At 43.1% G+C, this 20,499-nt stretch overlaps 1 protein-coding gene across 3 annotated transcripts in view; it reads right to left on the bottom strand.

The window, feature by feature from the left end:
• Nucleotides 1-19,053, bottom strand: part of KCNIP3 (potassium voltage-gated channel interacting protein 3) — a 156,029-nt gene extending 136,976 nt beyond the window's left edge. The window contains exons 1-2 of one of the 3 annotated variants that reach the window (XM_072634756.1): nucleotides 18,924-19,053; nucleotides 17,211-17,285 (exon numbers count right to left, since the gene is read on the bottom strand). In XM_072634756.1, the coding sequence (XP_072490857.1) occupies nucleotides 17,211-17,285; nucleotides 18,924-18,938 (90 nt within the window). In that variant the 5' untranslated portion in view covers nucleotides 18,939-19,053. Of the gene's footprint in view, nucleotides 1-17,210; nucleotides 17,532-18,923 lie in introns of those variants that run through there. The other 2 variants (XM_072634755.1, XM_072634758.1) reach the window with 2 other exon arrangements.
• Nucleotides 19,054-20,499: the final 1,446 nt, after the last annotated feature.

The raw sequence follows: 20,499 nt of genomic DNA, 5'->3' as shown, positions 1-20,499 counted from the left end.
AAAATTCAAATGAGGAAACCGAGGCACACAGTAGCAATCCAGTAACTATAAAATCTGAGTGGAAATTGAGCCCAAGGATTATCTACTTCATTCCATTGCCTGAACAAGGATCTTTTCCCATCATGTCTACTATACCAACAAAGAGATAATTTGGGGAAACACCTAGAACCCCCAAAGCCTCAGCAGAGACAGGCAGGACACAAAGGGATGGCCAAGATGCTCAAACCAATGGGGGAAGGGGAAAGGGAAGGGGAGGAAGAAAATCATCTTCATAAATATTTGACACCTGGGAGATGATATGATAAAATGTCAAGAGCAGCCCAGAGAAGTCTGGCAATAGGAACTGCAGAGCCCCTTCCTCATTTTCTAAGAGGCTGTGTGGCGTCTAAAGAGAAAACTTTGGGATTTAGAGTTCCTGGGGTCAATTTCAGGCTGTCTGTGAAAGCTTTAAAGCTTACAAAGCCCCTTCCTTACAGCCTTGCAAATTTGGCAGTGTTTCATCATTGAGACCATTTTACAGGTGAGAAAACTGAGGTTCAGGAGAATTCAACTTCAGTGCTACTTTCTTTAAGAGATTTTTCCATGTTTTTTCTTTTGTAAATGCCCTCTGCAATCACTTTGTATGGACTCTGTATTTACTTAAATGGGAACATGTACACACATACACACACACACACACACACACACACACACACACACACACACAAAAGCTCTTAAGAGCAGGGACGGTGTTTTGCCTTTCCGTGTATCCCCAGCACTTAGCACATTGCCTGTCACATAGCAATCCTTTAATAAATGCTAGGTGACTCCCTGGCTGACTGACCATGTATATAGATCCATATCCCCATTGCCTGCTACATTTCCATAAACATTTGTTATCAGTTGATATGTTTGTTCAATTAAATTGAATTGGAGTTCCAGAAAGGCTCTGTTGCCCTTAGGCATGCCCGCACCATCAGGAGAAAGAAAGAAAGAGAGAAGGAAAGAAAGAAAGAAAGAAAGAAAGAAAGAAAGAAAGAAAGAAAGAAAGAAAGAAAGAAAGAAAGAAAGAAAGAAAGAAAGAAAGAAAGAAAGAAAGAAAGAAGAGAAAGAAGAGAAAGAGAGAGAGAAAAAGAAAGAAAGAGGGAGAAAGAAAGAAAGAGAGAAAGAAAGAAAAAAAGAAAGGAAGAGAGAAAGAAAGAAAGGGAAAGGAAAGGAAGGAAGGAAGAAAGAAAGAAAAAGAAAAAAAGAAAAAGAAAGAAAGGGAAAGGAAAGGAAGGAAGGAAGGGAAAGAAAGAAAAGGAAAGAAAGGAAAGAAAAGGAAAGAAATAAAAGAAAAGAAAAAAGAAATTAACTGAAGATTGCCAAGCTCCATGGCCCACTTCCTTCAAGCAATACTGGATGCAGCCCAAATCTGTGGCCACAAAGCAACACTATCCCCTGAAGCCTGCAGGCATAGGATCTGACCTGATTCGTGTTTTATAAGGACAGTGCCCTGGTCCCAATGGGTGGCAGGTCGGCACCTAGAAGATGTGATTATAGACAATGAACTGAGCCCTTAGCAAACCCATCAGAACCAACAAGAGGAAGAACAACGGTATCTGGTGCTGCTCTAATACTTTAGTTGCAAAACAATTTATAGACATTATATCACTTTAGCTTCACAGCCACCTGGCAAGGTCTTACAATAGAAGCATCCCCATTTTACAGATGAAGAAACTGGAGGTCAAGAACAGTTCAAAAACCTGCCAATGGGCACGCAGGACTTTTGCACTCAGTCCTCCCATTCAAGCTGCCTCTCATACCACTTCCCATCCAGATGAGTATTTTTCCCTTTTCTTCTATGATGTGGTTGTAGATTTTACTTGGGAGACAATATACTTGCATCAAAATTGTTGCTCCAGCTCCAAACACTATTGGACTCTGTTTGGGGAACCACCTTGAGAACCCAAAGAATATTCCTTTGTATTCCCAAAAGTGGCCAAGCCTCCTTGGCTGGTGGAACAAACGCAAGAGTCATCCATAGACCAATGTGGTGACTAAAGAGGGTGACTACAGAACAGATCATATGGTAGGTTCTCCTGCCTGGGAGAAGCTGATGATCTCAGCAAATTCCTCCCATGTGATGGTGGGAATGGGCTTGCTCACATCTGGTGGAGATGGGGAAGGCTTTATCTGTCTAATACTCTAGAGGATACAGTAGTTTTCCCCAGTAGTGAATTCTTGGAGCCCCAGAGAGCCAAGATGAGTAGATAGCACGGTCATGTCAATTTGGGAGCCTCCCAGTCTGTGCTAGACAGACTTTTTAGTGTGTACTTTCCATTTCCTGTGCCCTATTGTGACGTTTCTGAGCATTTACTTCTCTTTTCTCTGGAGGTGATGGAGTTAGTGTGCAAAATGAGACATAGAGTGTTTGGAACTACCAATATGGGAATTAGTTTTTGCCTGACTGTGCATATTTGTCAGGAGAATTTTGCTTTTTCCAATTACTAGCTGATCTCTGGGTCCTTTCTAGCTCTAAATCCTCTAATCCCATGAGCTCTAGAGCTCCAGTCCACAAAAAGGTAATGAGGCTGTCCAACAGAAGAGGATGGATGGTCTTTTGGAATGCTCTCGTTAAGAAGTCTTTCCTGACGTCAAGTCAAGACCGACCTCATTGCAACTACTTCCTATTGCTGGTGATCCTGCCTTCTAGGGTCAAACAGAACTAATCTGACCTCTTCTTCCCTGGATAGCCCTTCCAATATTTCAATACAACTATCATGTCTTTTCTTCTTCAGGTTAAGCATCTCCAGTTCCTTTATTTGACTGTCCTAGTACACCGACTCAAGGATAGATTCCGGTCCCTTCTGCAATTCATTTTCTTCTCTTTAAAATGACAGTTTCTTAACAATCACACATTCACAGGAAATTTTATCATTTTCAAAGAACTTTCATATCTCTGCTTTCATTTGATTCTCACAAAACCCTTGTGAGGGAGGGCGGGCAGGTAGATGTCATTATCTGAATTTTACAAATGAGGAAACTGAGGCTTGGAGAATCACCACAACATTGACCAAGGTTACATGGTGAGACAGTGGCAAAGCTGGAAACAATACTCTGTGCTTCTGGTTCCTAGTTCAGAGATCATTCTCTACTAGGGAAAGTGTGGAAAAGTCTGTGAATTCCTAGGAGAATCCTATGGGAGGAATAAGCGTTTCTGAACTGCTCTAGTTGTCTGGCAATTAATTGCTTTGCTATTGTACCTCACATAAACTAAGCACACCTTGATGTCTTCTCACCTACTCGGCAACAAATCTCAGAGATGTAGTTTAATTTTCTCTCCCTTCCCCCCAGCCCCCAAGAGGTCTGAATCTCAATCCAGAGTCACATGGCAAAGCTGGGATTCTAATTCAGAGACTTAGGTCAGAAATTCCCAAACTCTAAAAGCCAGGAGTTATTAACCTGGTGTTCAGGACTTTACATATATCTGTATGTGGGTGTATGTGTGTTTTATGTGTACATATGTGTATATATGTATATACACACATGCACATATGTATATCTACGTATAAACACACATATCATTTCTATATATGCATACATATATAGAGATTTTGATAACTGCATTTTGATACGATTGTTTCCTTTGCACATCTCTTTTTTTATTATATGCATTTAAAACATTATTCTGAGAAGAGGTCTACAGGCTTTACCAGACTGCCAAAGAGGTCTATGACACCAGTAAGGTTAAGAAGTCCTCCTCTAGGCTGTTTCAGGACCAAAAGGACCCAAGAAGGTGCAGCCAAGGAGGGAAGAGTCAAAGGTCAGGTCTTTTCTGGGGGGCGTGGCACCTTGAGAGAGAACCTGAAGGAAGCACGGGAGGCAAGCAATGATTATAGAGGTGTCAAACTCAGAGTTTGCTAGCTAGCTCTTGGGTGAGGCCAGCACCAGATTAAAGTTTACCAGAGAAATGTTTAACAAAATAAATAAAAGCACACTAGAGCACAGGTAATGTGAATTCTGTGTTTTTCTAAATCAATATGCAGCCTGCAGGGAACTGTTTCTGTTTGAGTCTGACACCATTTCTTTAAGAGAAAGTAAAGGTTGGAGAGCACTAAGAGAGGGTGGAGGTCATTGAACATGACTTACATCTTCTTGGGGGGAAGTCATGTAAAGCATTTCCATACTGATCATATTGCAAAGGAAAACACAGACAAGAAAAATAAAGAAATTTGAAAAAGTATTTTGATCTGCATTAAGATAGCATTTTTCATCATGCGTCCTTTGGGATTGTCTTAGATAATTGTATTGCTGACTAGAACTACATCATTCACAGGTGATCATCACACAATATTGTTGTTACTTTATACAATGTTCTCCTGGTTCTACTCACTTCACCTTGCATTAGTTCATCTAAGTCTTAAACCATCCTCCTTATTATTTCTTATAGCATAGCAGTATTCCATCACAACCATATATGACAACTTGTTCAGTCATTGCCCAATTGATAGGCATCCCCTCGATATCCAATTCTTTGCCACCACAAAAAAAAAAGTTGCTATAAATATTTTTTGTACATATAGGTTCTTTTCCTTTTTCTTTGACCTCTTTGTGATAGATTTAGTTGGTTGGTTGTTTGGTTGGTTGGTTGGTTGGTTGTGGTCCTTCATTCTCGAACAGGAACAAAATGGCATCACTCTGCTGGAGCTACGTTTCAGTGTGTCCAACTGTTTCCTATCAGACCTATAATACCAGACACTGAGATCCTTACTTGAACTAACATGCCAAGCATTCACACTTTACTTCAGACAGCACAACTCCAATGGGCTAGTCATGTTGTTTGAATGCAAAAGGTATGCTTGCCAAAAAAACATTTTATGGAGAACTCACATAGAGTAAGTGTTCACATGGTAGTCAGAAGAAGTGGTACAAGGACACTCTCAAGGTCTCTCTCAAGAACTCTGGAATTGATTGTGTGGCATGGAAGATACTAGGACAGGACCCTTAGCATGGCATGCCCACATCAGAGAAAGTGCTATGCTCTATGAGCAAAGCAGAATTGAAATAGCTCAAAGGAAACTCAGGATGCACAAATTTAGAGAATCCACCCCAAATATTCACTCAGACCATTTGTGCCCGACCTGTGGTAGAACAGATTAAAAGTGGTATTGCTAGATCAAAGGGTATGCACATTTTTATAGCCCTTTGGGCATAGTTCCAAATTGCACTCCAGAATAGTTGGATCAGTTCACAAATCCACCAACAGTGCATTAGTGTCCCAATTTTCCCAAATACCCTCCAATATTTGTTATTTTCCTTTTCTGTCATAGATGTGAGATGGTACCTCATAGCTGTTTTCATTTCACTAATGAATAGCAATTTAGAGTAATTTTTCATATGACTATAGATAGCTTTGATTTCTTCTGAAAACTGCCTGTTCACATCTTTTGACCATTTGTTTATTGGGGAAATGACTTGTATTCTGATAAATTTGACTCAATTCTCTCTATATTTGAAATATGATGTCTTTATCAGAAAAACTTGCTGTCAATTTTTTCCCCATTTCCTGTTTGCTTTCTAATCTTGGCTACATTGGTTTTGTTTGTGCAAAATAGTTTTAATTTAATGTAATCAAAATTATCCATTTTACATCCCATGATTCTCTCAACCTCTTATTCAGTCATAAATTCTTCCTTTATCCATAGATCTGACAGGTAAAATATTCCATGCTCTCTTATTTTGCTTATGACATCACCCTTCATGTCTAAAACACATCATAATTTACATCTTCACAGCCCTCTAAGGCTTCCTCTCAACATATCCCAGTGAGGCAGGACTTAGTGTATTATTCCTGCTTTTGTAGCTAAGAAAATTGAAAATCTCAGAAGTTGACTTAGCACAGTGCCTGGCACATAGTAAGTGCTTAATAAATGTATATTGATTGATCGAAGTGACTTAGTGATAATGATACAGCTAGTAAGTGCCTGGGGCAGGATTTGAATCCAGGTGTCCTGATTCCTAGGTTTTCATTATGCCAGGTAGCCTCTCTAATGGAAGGAGGCTGGGGAAAGTGAGAAGGCATGGATTCTATAAATATAAATGGTAAGATTCCCAGGATACCAACCCACTGGACAGGATTTTGAAGGGTGCATGTCACTGTTGTTCCCTTTCTCAACCATTTCGAAAAGTGTTAACAGTTTAGGACTTCCAAGATGCCCTGAGTCAAAGCCCAAAAGCCCTAGAGAAAGCACTATTGTGTAAAGCTCAGGCATGGGTATCACTCGATTCTAGGCACAATTTATTGACACCCTTGAGCTCCTTTAGAGAATCCTGACTGGGTTTCTGGAAGAGGGAGGAGGCAGAGAGAAGATGAGGAAATCAGTGAGTTTTCACATTTAGGCATCAAAGAGAATGGAGGTCATTAGAAGAGACTAAGAGAGCTGGGCTTGGGAAAAGGAGGTGAGAGAACAAAGCTGAGACATAATGTATCAGCTTCTCTCTGGGCACTGAGGCTTTGAGGTGATAGCGACCTCAGAGAGCTCAGCTCCGCCCATCCCTAACAGAGCTGACTGATGTCTCCTTGAACAGGTGCATCTGTCAGCTGTGATCAGCCCACGTCTGTGAATACTGAGCAGCCACATGACAGTGGAGGGAACAAAAAGGAACTGTAGGGAAGCGAGAAGGGGGGCGGGGTGAACTGGGGGGAGGAAGGGGGAGGAGGGGGAAAAGAGAGAGACTGGAATGAGCCAGAAGAAAGGGGAGGAACTGGCTGCAGGTGGCACCCAAATAAGGTGAAATGAGTCCCTTCACGAACAACTGGAGGAAAGTAGAGAGGTGGACAGTCTGGACCAAACTGCCCTGGTTTTCCTAGGACTGCCTGAATTCTGGACTCTTTCTACCTTCTACAGTTCTACGTTAGGGCTCCCTCTCTTCTATACTAGCCTACCTGGACTGCAAGACCAGGGGTGATAAGAATAGGGCCCCAGAAATAGTAAAGAGTCATGCAAAAACTTAGGTACAGACTCTGGGGTGGTGAATTTCCAATGAGGACTCCCTGGGAGGGTGCAATGGAATGAATTCTGAATTTAGAGTCAGAAGGCTGGGATTCAAATCCCAGTTTTGATACTTGCTACCCGGGGAACTTTGGTCCCATTATTTTACCAGCCTGGTCTCAGTTTTTTTATCTATAAAAATAAGGATTGTATTAGATAACTCTCAAGTCCCTTCAGCTCTAAATCTACAATCCTATGATTTCTAAATGGCACAGTGTCCCCAAATGCTCAATTGTCATTACGCCCTGTGAACTGGATTCCCCTTTTGTGTTTTCCCCCATCTACCATCTTGTCCCCTTGTGCTGGAACAGCTGTCCTTGGGCAGACTCTCTGCCCTTTCTGTCTGATCTATCTCCTCTCTCCCTCGGTCCCACACAGTAAACGTCTCATTCCCTTCTCCCTGGAGCCTTTCTCTTGTCTCCCTCTCTGACAAACAGGCTGTCCTTGAGACAGATGGGTTGTGGGAAGCAGTGTGAGCCAATCCCTAGAGGGCTGGAGAGCCAGAAAGCAGCTGGAGGGGCTTATCAGCTCCATGGCCTGGGCTGACCTCTGAGTCCCTCTGTTCCTGGCTAGATGCCCCTCAGACTGTATGCCCCAGGCATTTTGATGGTTCCCAGAAGCTTTCATACTTTCAAAGTTTTCAAAGCTTCATACTAGTGGAGGGTCCTGGGGTACCATGAGGACAGGACTGCCCTGGAAGCCAAGAGTCTTGGGTCCTATTCCTGTCTCTGCCCCTAGTTCAATAACCTTATGCTTTATAACCTCATCTCTCTGGCTCTTACTTTTCTTAATGGTAAAAGAAAAGGGCCAGACTAGATGATCTTTAAATTCCCTCTCAGATTTATGATCTAGTCTAGTCCAAATCAGAAGTGTTTCGTCTTAGCTGATTCATTTTGGGTGCATACTGTGAGGATGTGGTACTAACCTTTAGTAATAACCTCTACCAGAGGATAGACCCACAACCCTTCCTGAGTGATGGAAGTGGGGAGGGGGGGAGTGGAGAGCAGTGGGAATAGGGAAAGAATTACCTTTTTCTATAGCTAAGATGGGTGGCAGCCAGTATGACATTGCTTGAGAAGTCCAATGTTTGGCCTGCCCACAAATCTCTTCCTCTAATGCCTAACCCTTTCTCCCTTCTCTCTACTCCCTCTCCACTAGAGCTACTTCGTCAGCTTCAAGCACTGAAAGGTCCCCTAAAGTTGTGATTCTCTCATCTCTAACACAGTCCATTCACAGCCATTAACACCCGAGTGGGAATTAGGTTGTCCTGAACAAGCAAAGAGTAGGAGCAGGGAGAGGCTACTTCACAGCACTACTAAGTTTTATGAGGCAAAACCATAGAGCATCACAGCTGGAAGGTATCTTATCCAGTCTCTTCATCCTAGGTGGAAGCATTGAGGCTCAGAAAGGAAAAGTATTCAAGGCCCCACAGCTCCTTAGTGGCTGCGATAGGTAGCATACACAGGTGTCTTGTATTTTCCATTGGAGCACTCTTAGTGAGTGCAAGCAAGGCAAGGCATGGCCCACCTAGAGGGATGGGATGGCCCCTGAAAGACAGAGGGGCTGAAAAGAAGCTCATAGTTTGTCACTGGCCAGCTATTTGTGCGTATGTGTATGTGTGAGAGTATATTGGGGGGGGGGGCGGTGTTAATGAAGTACTGAGTCTCTAAAAAGCTTCTTCGTCCTAAATCCCCAAGTCCCGCACATTGCAGACACCCACAACTACTTCCTGCCATCTGTCCCAAGTAATGGAAAATAGACAGTGAGAAGTGAGGGTGTGTGTGTGTGGGGGGGGTGTCTTAAAGCTAACAGAATGCTGCCTGCCTTCCAGATCCTGGCACAGCTACCTGCTGCCCAGGAGAAGGAGAGACTGTGACTGGGTGCCAAGATTAAGGGTAGGTAGGGTAAGCTACCCAGTACAGAACCAGCATGCAGGGTGTGGCTGCTTTATAAAATCACTTCTTATAAATGACCACATTATTCACAACAAAAAAACATTCTGCACTTCATGACTTGTGTTTTAGGATCCTAAGGCTTAGAGCTAGCAGAGAGTTCTGAGATCAGCCCAAACCCCTCATGTGACATATGAAGAAATTGAGGAACAAAGAAATGCAGTGACTTTCCCAAAGTCACACAGATACAGAGAAGAGTGAGAATCTGAACCCAGGTACCCTGACTCCACACGCACTGCTCATTCCAGTTCCCCTCATACCACAGCATCCTGGGATATGCTGAGGATGTCAAAGTGAAGGCTCAGAGCCTCCCAACAATGGATCAAAAAGCATTTTAGTAAGCACCTACTATGTGCCAGATACTAGACTAGGTGCTAGCTACACAAAGACAAAAAACAACACCAAACAAACAATGAAACTGTCCCTGCCCTTAACAATAATAGCTACGACTTATATAGCACTTCAATGTTTGGAAAGCACTTTCCACTTTTATGGAATATACATTATTTGAAGTCACAATAGTCCTGTGAGGATGATGCTACAATTATCCTCATCTTGCAGATGAGGTTACTAAGGTTGAGAGATGAAGTGAGTTGCCCAGTATCACATAATTAGTAAGTGTCAGTGGCAGGATTTGAACTCATGACTGGTCTAGTACTCTGTCCACTATATGACCTAGCTGCCTCCAGGAACTTAGATTCTATTGAAAATGATGGATAATAATGGCAACAATAGTTAGCATTTATACAGTACTTTAAGGTTTATAAAGTTCTTTATGTTTGCTGTCATGTTTAAGATAGAAGCTATTATTATATTCATTGATTTTTATAGATGAGGCAACTGAGGCTTAAGGTTAAGAGGTTAAGAGACTTGTCCAAGGCTACACTGCTAGGAATTATCTGAAGCTGGATTTGAACTCAGGCCACAGCCTCCTCTGCTAGATTATAATAATACACAAGTCACATTCTTGCTCAGAGGTGATCCTTTCCTGACTGTCGAGCTCTTCATGTCCAGGTATGGCGTGGCCCAGAGGCTCCAACTTTGATTTTGTGGAGAAAACTTAGAGGACAGTGATTTGAGCAGAGTCATAACTGGTACAGAGTGAATAACACTTTGGCCCATAGCACTAACTTTTTGAAGGGGGAAGGAGGGAAGAAAGAGGTGATGACTCTTCTCTGGAGAGTGGGGCATAATCCTTCATGGTGACCACTGTCCCAGCACTTTGCTTTAGGGCCCTCCACTGGCCCACACTGTCATGTGGGGCAGCTATCCCCAGGAACCCATCACTTGACATCCCTTTCTTGGGGCCCACCTTTTCCCCACCCTCTATGGGGGGGATAGCAGTATCTTCTGGGGGAATTCTCTCCAGCTGTGATTGCCCCTGTGGTTCCCCTATACTCTTTACTATTTCTTCTGGGCACCCTATCTCGCTCCAAAACTGTTTTTGCTCCAATCAGGACAGCATATGTCCTAAAGTTAAGAGTTAGAAAGTGGAAAAGGTAGGAGCATTCAACAAATTAGGATGAAATGTGAATTATTGTGGTGGAGAGCTTGGGGGGTAGGTAGAGGAGGCAGCGAGGTGACACAGTACGTAGAATGCTGGGCCTGAAGTCAGGGAGAATCATCTTCATGAGTTCAAATCTGGTTTCAGACACTTACTAGCTGTGTGACCCTGGGCAAGACACTTAGTCCTGTTTGCCTCAGTTTCTTCCTTTATAAAATGAGCTGGAGAAGGAAATGGCAAACTGCTCCAGTATCTTTGCCAAGAAAACCCCAAATATGGTCAAGGAGGATCGGACACGACTGAAATGACAACATGAACATGTGGTGAAGAGGGGATAGAAATGTTCTTTCCTTCATGGTGAATATAAAGATGACATAAAAATAATATGCATTATATATCTCTTTAAGATTTACAAAGCATTTCCCTCACAACAGCTCTCTAAGATGAGTAATACATGCATTACTCCCATTTTATGATAAGGAAATTGAGGATTGGGAAAGGTATGTAACTTGTCCAGAGAGTATGGATTTTTAGTCTAGGTCTGACTCCTAACTTCAAGTTGTTTACTATATAGAGGAAGGGAATAAGCATTTCTATAGCACCTACTCTGTGCTAAGCCCTTTACAAGTATTGGAGTTTGATGCTCACAACCACCCTCCAGACAAGTACTATTAATATCTCCATTTTACAGTTAAGGAAACTGAGGCAAATGGAGGTTCAGTGTCTTGCCCAAAGTAACCGAACTGGTAAGTGTCTGAGATTGGATTTGAACTCAGGTCTTCCTGACTCCAGGTCCAGCGCCCTATTGCACTACTTTGGGTTTACCTCCCTGGGTCAGCTCTATCAACTGGATTCTAACTCTTACCTTGGTACTGAGGGAGGGCAGGGCTGTCTTCCTGAAGTCACCTCCAAAGGGCCAGGGACATGCCCTAAACTTTCTATTTTCTCTTAATAATCTACCATGTCATCCATGAACTCAATTCAATCAAACAAATGTTAGTTAAATGGCTATGTCCTAAGGTCCAGCCTTGCACTAGGTACTAGGGTTTCAAAGATAAAAATCTAAGTCCTTTGAAAAGAGCTTACATACCGTTGGGGTGGGGTGTACAACATGTGCACAGGTAAATAAATAACAAGCAACGCAAAGTAACTGGGAGAGGGAGAAACCCCAAAAGGGATTGAGGGGAGGTATCAGGAAAGGAAGTGGCACTTGAGCTATGATTTGAGGGGAGATAGGAATTCTAAGAAGGAGAGGTGAGGAGGAAATGCCTCCCAAACATGAAGGACAGTCTTTACAACGGCATTGGTTAGGAGGTCAGCATGGTGGGACATCTCATATTTTGGATATTTTTTAAAATGTATGTTGTTTTTATTGCATCACATTTTTTCTACATATCATTCCTACTCTCCTCATCCTGTCACCTCCCTGCTGAATTCTCCTTTTTAATAAAGAAAAACAATAAACCCAAACTGATCAATTCAGAAACAGTGTCTTTATTAGACACATTTTGTTTCTGCAGTGGTACATATGATTTCTGGATTCAGTGCTGATCGTTGCATTTATTCTGGGTTCGTTTGCCTTTTTTTCATTTTTAAAAATACTGTTGCTCTCATTCTCTTGGTTCTGTTTACTTTACCCTGAATCAGTTCATGCACATCTTCCCATGTTTTGGTGACCTTCTCATATTTCTTTTTTTCTTACAGCACAATAATATTCCACTACATTCATATTCTACATTTTGTTCAACCACTCTTCCCTCAATGGTCACTTGCTTTGCTTCCAGTTTTCCCCTACTGCAAGTAGCTACTATGAATATTTTGGTATAAATGGGCATGTTTTTTTTCCTTCCTTATGGTATACAACTGGATCAAAAAATATAAATTATTCGGTGTAGCATACATCCCTACTCTGAGCTCCTCTCACAATTTGTTCTCACACTCCCGAGTTGGATCCTCACAGTGGTGACTACTGCCATTCTTTAGGGAGATAACCTTAGCGAGTGCTCACTTCTAGAACTATAGCTCATGAGCCCCCACCAGTGTGTTTCTCATTAATAGCCAGTAGTTATAATTGGTTCTTAGCAGAGGCATTTACTAAGATAACATGGAAAAAACAGCTACAAAATCTCCCCATAAAACTGTGTGTACTCTCCACACATCCATAACATCTTTCCATTAAAAGGGCAGGCACAAACCTAAAGTATAACAAAAGTGAGGCACTTATGTCTGGAATACATATGCAAATGTGCAAAGGCAATGGACCACTTCAGGGCTTCAAGTCTTAGCTACCTTTCTTGTCTTTGCACAGTCTTCTCTATGGCCTGGCTCCTACTTGACAGGATTGTTCTCTCTAAAGTCCATAACTACTTTCTTTTGTACACATAGAGGTCATGCTCCTTGAATCTGCTCCCTCCTCTGGGTGACTATATATGCCTCTGATCCCTGAACTGGGTCTTGAACTTATACAGACTTACTCTCCAAATGCTAGATGGGTGGGTAGTCTCTTTCTGGGCAAGTACATATGTTGCTATGTAGCATGCCTAATAGGGTGGAGGAAAAAAAGAAACCCCTTCCTCTACCAGCAGTCATCCTAAAACTGTCCCCAGCCTTGGCTGCTTCTACCAACTCAAGCTGCTCTTTAAAGGGTACCTGGGGTTTGCGTGTCCATTTTCATCTGCCAATGGGATTGACCCATCCGATTCACTCAAGAAAAGGTGGTCATACCTCATAAAGGGATTAGATTCATCTTTTCTGTTCCTTTAACACCTCATAAGCACCTTGTGATTACATTCTGAGTTTCCTGGGTACATAAAAGATCAACTCCTCTATGTTCAATTCCATTTTGCTTTCCTAATGGATGCAGCAGTTCATAGCTTCGCCAACAAACTATTACTGTGCCTGCTTTCCCACTACCTTTCTAGCACTAACTGTTTCCATCTTTCATCATCTTTGCCAAATTGATGGGTGGGAGGTGACATCTCAAAGTTGTTTTAATTTCCATTTCTCATATTATTAGTAATTTAGAGCATTTTCCCATATGGTTACTGATAGTTTGGGTTTCTGCTTTTGAAAACTGTTTGTATCCTTTGGACACTAGATTTATTTATATACACACAGAGAGAGGAGGTGTGACTAGAAAGTGATGAGACTTTTAAAAGAAATTCATCAAAACTCTTATCTACTAAGGCACAGAGGGGCTAGAATATCTTCTGTAGAGGGAATTCCCATTGAGGGTCTTTATGTCCTGAGGAATAGGGAAGGTATAGAAATCTGCCTCTTGAGATGACAAATATCTGATTTCTTCCAACTTGAAGATTGCCTGAAGTTCAGAAAAGTTCATCCAAAGGCATTTATTAAGCACCTAGTATGTGCAAGGCACTGTACTAGGCCCTGGGAATACAAAATACAAAGCATAAAAAGTGACTCCAAATTACTCTAGTTATCAGCACCTCTGACTGAGCACCTAGGAATACCCTCTCCCCCTTTTTTTCACAGAATCCAAATCCTTCCAGTCCTTTAAAGTCTAATTCAATTACCCACCTTTTCTGTGAAATTTCTCCTACAATCCCAGATGGGAAAATCTCCCCTCTCTTTGAACACCTTTAGCAATTTTCATTTGAACATTTGGTAGGGAAAGAAGAGTGGGACCTTGAACTTGGAACCTCAGAAAACAGGTTTAAGTTATGATCTTGCCACTCGTGAACTGTATGACCTTGGGAGAATCACTATGTTACTTTACCCCACCCTGAGCCTCAGTTTCCATGTCTATTAAAATCAGGATAATATTTACATTACCTAGCCTGTTATGAGGAAGTATTGCATAAGCTTCCACTCTGTAGGAGGCAGCAGAGTGAAGTGTTTTCACTGTATTTGGAGTCTGAATACCTTTCTCCAGATCCCAGCTCTACCTGTGAGACCTCAGGCTTCACATGTTAAATCTCTCTAGGTCCAAATTTTCTCCTCTGTAAACTGAGGCTGGGATCCCTTAATTCCTTTCCAGATCTACATCCCATAATGCCTCCAGGCAAAATGAACTGGAATCCACAAAAATAATAAAAGAACTAGAGAAAAGCTTGCAGGGAACTGGACAGATCCTCATAGGCTGAAGTTGTAAACAGTACCATTGGAGTGATCACCCACAAATCAACGAAATCAGAGATCCAGTTAAATATTTCTACTGCACTGTTGCCTAGTACAAGGCTGGTATGTGGCAGTGCTTCAATAAATACTTCTTGACTGATTTCAAATAGAGCTCCTAAACCTTTGTCTAATGTGAAAACGAAAGAGCATCATTTAAAAAAACCACTCCAATACCACCTTTCTTTCATGTTCCACTTTCCTACAATGCAGAGAGTGTTTGGGCAGCTTCTAATCCCTGAAACATATAAACATTTAATCTAACTTTTGGCTACCTCCTCTCCTTCCTAAAATCTATGATTGGGAGGCTGGGTTGAAGGCTTCTAGCTGATTGTAGCATCAGAAGATTCAGTCACTAGGTGAGCAGAGTACTTGTCCAAACCAGTGCTCCCACCTGTCCATAATGCCCCACCCACTGCATCATCTCCTCTCCACCCCAGACATATACACACCTCTGCCTGGTTCCAAGCAAAAGGGAGTGCTCATTCCTAGCCTCATTCTTTCCACCCCATGAATCAGAAGCCCAGGATCCTCCTCTTTGTAAAATGGATCAATGGGTGAGGGAAGGGATTATGACAAGGTGTATCCCAGTCCTAAATTTATAAAGGAGATGTAATTACTCCATACTCGTTTCCCTTAAAGATTTGCCTAGATCAAGAAGTTACACAGAGCAAGGGTTCAGGTACACAATCAGAGCCCACAAATCAGACACTTTCCCTCCCCTTCAGAAGCTTTGAAAACTGGCTTTCCTAGACTTATATGAACTGATGCTGAGTGAGGGGAGCAGAACCAGAAGAACATTGTACACAGTTACACTGTGATACATTTGGCTCTTCCCAGCAATGCGAGGTTCTAAGACAACTCCGAAAGGCTCATGATGGACAATGCTATTCACATCCAAAGAAAGAATTAGGAATCTGAATGCAGATTGAAGTATACTCTTTGTTCGCTCTTTTTGGTTTGGTTTTGTTTCTTCTTTCTCATGGTTCATTCCATTGGTTATAATTCTTTTTTAAAACATGACTATTGTGAAAATATATTTAATATGAATGTATATGTAGAGCCTATATCAGAGTACATGTCATCTTGGGAAGGGGGGAAGGGGAGGGAGAAAATTTAAAACTCAAAAGCTTGTGGAGCTGAATGTTGTAAACTAAAGATAAATAAATTTAAATATAAAAAAAATAATATTTTACCTTAAAAAACAGAAAACTGCTTCCTCAGTAGGAAAAGCTGGCCTCAATCTCCCTTTAAGGCTCTTCCCTCTCATTACACTTCTTGAGCTCTAGTCAAACTGAACTTGTTCACCAAAGAAGTCAGAACTCTTTCCTCTCTGTTCAATACCATTCCCTCTCTCCCTCTGCCTAGTTCTGTTTGTGGATATTTTGCCCATCCTTTAAGTCCCAGGTCAAAAGCTCCACAAAAAACTACTATCACCATTTCTTTCCTCAACCTTCACCCAGAGCAGGTAATTGAAAGTAGGATCTTTGCAAAGGATTCAAATATCACCTCTCCTATGAAGCTGCAACCACTTATTCCCCAGACTCATTTTATCTCTCTTATATCTGGGATCTCAGAGCACTTGGTTGTCAAGTCTCTCAAGTCACCTTCACATTCTAAGTGGCATTATAGTTACTTATGTACAATTACTAGCCCATAAGCTCCTAAAGGACAGGAATGAGGGCTTGAATCATGCCCTGGACACATTAAGGGCTCAATAAATGTTTGTTGAATTGAGATGAATAAGGGGCAGTAGGTCAGGGGGAAACTGGGTGGCCAGTAGATAAAGAGACAAATCTGGAGTCAGGAAGACAATAACTTCCTGAGTTTAAATCTGCCCTCAAACACACACTCGTTGTGTGACCTTGGGTAAGTCACTTAACTTGTTTGCCTCAATTTATTCATCTGTAAAATGAGTTGGAGAAGGATATGACAAATCACTCCGGCATCTTTGCTAAGAAAATCCCAAATGGGATAACAGAGTCAGACATGACTGAAAATGACTGAACAAGAATGAGTAGGTAACTGAAAAGGTGACAGGGACAGCACCAGGTGAATTCTAAAATGTCACCCTTACTCTCACCCCCAGAGAAAGGAGAAGGTAGATGAGTCCAACATCCAGCATTCAGAAAGCAGATGTCCGGGGAAGCATTGTCTAAGAAGAAAGCAGGGAGTAGGGGATGGGAGGGGGGAGCCCCAAAGATGGTCAGGAAGTGGGGGGGGGAAGGAGATAGAGAGCCAACACGAAGAGTAAGCTTAGGGTGTCCCCAAGGACCCAGGCAGAACCTTCCCCCCCGCCTCAGAACCATGGCGGTTCTGTGGCACCTGGTCACAGCCAAGTTTACAGTACTGCCTCTTCCAAGCCCTGGTGCCTTCTGAGGGAGACTGATAAGGAGCTCCAGAGAGAGACCCCTCCTTTTCCTTGAGCTCCTCCCAGCCCTAACTCCAGGCGGAGAGAAAGCAGAAGAGGGAGGGTGAAAGTTTCCTCCTCCTTCTACCTTCCCCCAACCCCTTTCGGTAATAGGCATTACCCCACCTCCCCAAGTCAACCCCTGTCCCTCCCTCCCGTCCCCTCCCCTTCCAGCCAGATAGGGCCAGTCTTACCTGCAGGGTGGGTGAGGCCGAGGAGGTGTCGGTAGAACACGGCAGGTGGAGCTGTCGAAGCGAAGTCTGATGTAGCTGAGGGAACAATGGGTTGAGCTGGTTCCTCCTCCCATGTTCCCAGCCCAGCCTCTCCAGAGCCTCGGTTAACCCCTCCCTGCCTAGTGGGCTATTGGCCACCAACCACCCTTTTATCACATCCCTCTTCATTCCTCCTCTCCCTTTCTCCCAGACCCCCAGCAGCTCCCAGCCTCTGCCTTAACCCTCTCATTCTCTCTCAGCCTTTTACGTTCATTTCAGTTTTAGATCCTGAGCTCCACCTCCAGACCTCTTGCTTTTAACCTGGCCGTTGCGCAGGGTCCCAGTCTTATGATCCCTTCCACATCTTTCCTTCTTCCTCCTCTGTCTTTCTAGTCCAGATGAATTCTTAGGGCTCTATGTCTTCACTGGCCTTTTGTTTGCCACTCAGACCTGAACTTTGTGAGTCTTGGAGGTTTGGAGGGGACGTTGAGAAGGTCCTATTGGGGTTCCATGAAAGAGGCTCAGCCCGGTTTCTCCAGGTGTTCGAGTCCCCATCTTCACCCCTCAACCTGTGCTCATAAACCCTCGGATTTTTCATTAGTCCTCTGTTTATGCCAAACCATACCGACATTTTTCAGGAATGAGGGGACTCTACTTTTAACCCTTGATCTTGACATAAAAAGCCTAAATCTTAAAAGGGTTGTGGTTTGTGAACTTCAAAAAAAGACCAATGGACTGTAATGGAAAGCTCCCTGGAGAGGCTTGAGGTCGAGTTCTGGCTCTGACGCTGATTAGTGTATGACTTTAGGGAAATCTCAACCTTTCTGAGTCTGTTAACTCCTATATAAAATGAGGAATTGGGATCATTTTAAGCTCTTTTTTAACTCTAATATTCTATTCCCATTTTCTTGAAGGAAAAGGGAAAGCAGAAAATGATTACCCTCCTTCCTTCTTTCTACTAAGTCCCCAGAGAGAGGTTCTTCAGTCCCTGCAGAAAAAAGGGGTACAAGGACTGAGAACCTGAACTGTTCTCCCAAGCTGCCAAATGTGTGTGGCCAAACTCTCCCCCAAAATAGTACTTCCCAGATCCTGGAAAAAAAACTTTTGTCTCCTTCCTCTATGCCAGACAGTAGATCTTTCCCCAGACACTTTCACTGCCCTCCTAGGGGGGGTCTTCCCATAGTTTTGCCTCTTTCTGAACTGTGAGGGCACTGAGTGACCCTCCAGTTTATATGTGAGTCTTATAGCCCAATATGCCTAGTCCCAGACCCTGAAATGATCAAAGCTCACAAGGACCCTCAGAAGAACACAAGAATCTGTCATATCTTGCCTCAGATTATGCCTGCAACCTTCTGTTCTCCCAGTCCCAGAGTCTCAAAGAGATTAGAAAGCTTATCCCTCTCCCAACCCCCAACAAACCCTGGCCCCAGAATAATGCCCTGAAAGCCCAGAAGTCATGTTTCCAGCCCCCTGTCAACTCAGAGACCCAAACCAAAAGATGCTACAGAATTATGAAGTATTACTTCCCTCTCATCTCTAGCCAGGCAGAGATGGATGTCAAAAGTAGGGGGCCAAGTCCCACAGGGGGCACTAAGAGAGAGGGTCTGCACAAACAGCCTTTGAAATCTCTTCTTTCCCAGTGTAATTCACCCAGGGAACCCTCCACCTTGACCCTAAGGAAAAGAAGCAACACACCTTTGCTCGCTGCATCTCCCTGGCTGATGGAAGTCTTGTTGCCTAGGACGCTCTTGGAACAGATGATAAAGCTCTGGAGCTGGCGCTCGAGAACATTGGGACAGCCACGGGCCCACTTGGCAGCAGCATTATGTTTGCTTGGACTGAGACGTGATTTTAATTTGCATCTCTCCCCAACTCCCCCCTCCCCTACTCCTCCCTCTCTCCCTCTATCTCCTCACTGATCTCTCCTCGCTCCCTTTTCCTCTCTCATCCTTTTTCTCTTTTTTCTCTCCTTTCCCTCTTTTCCCCCATCTTTCTTCCTTTCCATTACCTGTCTTTTTCCCTTTCCTTCTCTCTTTTCCTCTCTTTTCTCCCTTCTCCCCACCCTCTCCTTTCTCTCTCCCAGATCTTTCATTTCCTTACCCATTCATTCTCTCTCCTCCTTCTCTCTTTCTCTCTCTTTCCACCCTCTCTTCTGATCATCATCTCTCTTCTTTGTCTCTTTTGTTAACCATTTTCTCTCTCTTTCCCTCTTTCCTTCACCCTCCCACTCCTGTACCTTAACCTCCCTCCCTACCTCTCTCCCCCATCCTCCTCTCTGGTCTGAATGGTAAGATGAGAGTATTTGTAATGGTGCCCTGCTTCCCTCTCTCCTGTTTGTCCTTTCCCCCGCTCAGTCAGTGCATTTCCTGGAGAGCTGCAACTTCCTCTCTGCTCTGGAGTTCAACCCCAGGGCTAGGGTCCTGCTGAGGCCAACAGGTTTGGGTGATGAGCCAAAGGGACTGAGTTGTGAACATGTTCAAGTTATCATCGTTTTAGTTTAGTGTAGCTGTCCTTAAAAAAAAAAAGGACCGGAAGGATTACAAGTCATCCCTACTCTCTACTCTGCCCCCTTCTTATGCAGTAACATCTGAATCTCAGGGAACCATTCTATGGAAGTGAAAAGCAGAGTGCAGACTCTAAAATCTCTTATCCCAAGGGGCCCTAAGGAGTTATCTAGTCCATCCTCCTGCTTCTCAGCAGGACCCAAGTTAACAGAGATCTGTGACCACTGTGTTTATAATAAGCCTGTGCCTCAGGCAAAAGATTCACATTCCCATCTTAACTCCCCTGGGTCTGAATGAGCAGAACTTCATGGCCATATGGCCACCCCCACATTAATCTGTCACTAATGTCCCAGCAGTTTCCAAGGGGATATGTGGACAGTCATTCCAGTGACATGTCATCTGGGAACATCCTCTAAGTTTGGAGAATTGGTGAAGAAACATGTTTCTGTTAGTAAAACTCTTCCTTGATGGAAGGGACTGCCATAGCTTGGAAATCATAAAGACTTCAGAAATGCCACCCTGGGGAAATCCTGTGGACCATTCAGCCTAGGATTCTGTTTTTGAAGAACAGTTTGAGGGTGGAGATGTCTGCTACTAGTGAATTTCACCTCAAAAGTTTCTGCATGTGACCCCCTCAAACATCTGCAACTTCCCCTTAATAACCTTTGATAAATCAATTATTCATCAGTTAACCTAGTTCTCCCTTCTTGAGTCTATTGATACTTTCAGGTTATCCCTATACCTCTGGGGACAATGAGTTTTCCTAG

The sequence above is a fragment of the Notamacropus eugenii genome, chromosome 1, assembly GCF_028372415.1.
Source record: "Notamacropus eugenii isolate mMacEug1 chromosome 1, mMacEug1.pri_v2, whole genome shotgun sequence".
Classification (NCBI taxonomy): Eukaryota; Metazoa; Chordata; class Mammalia; order Diprotodontia; family Macropodidae; genus Notamacropus; species Notamacropus eugenii.
This window is presented reverse-complemented; position numbering and strand designations above follow the sequence as displayed.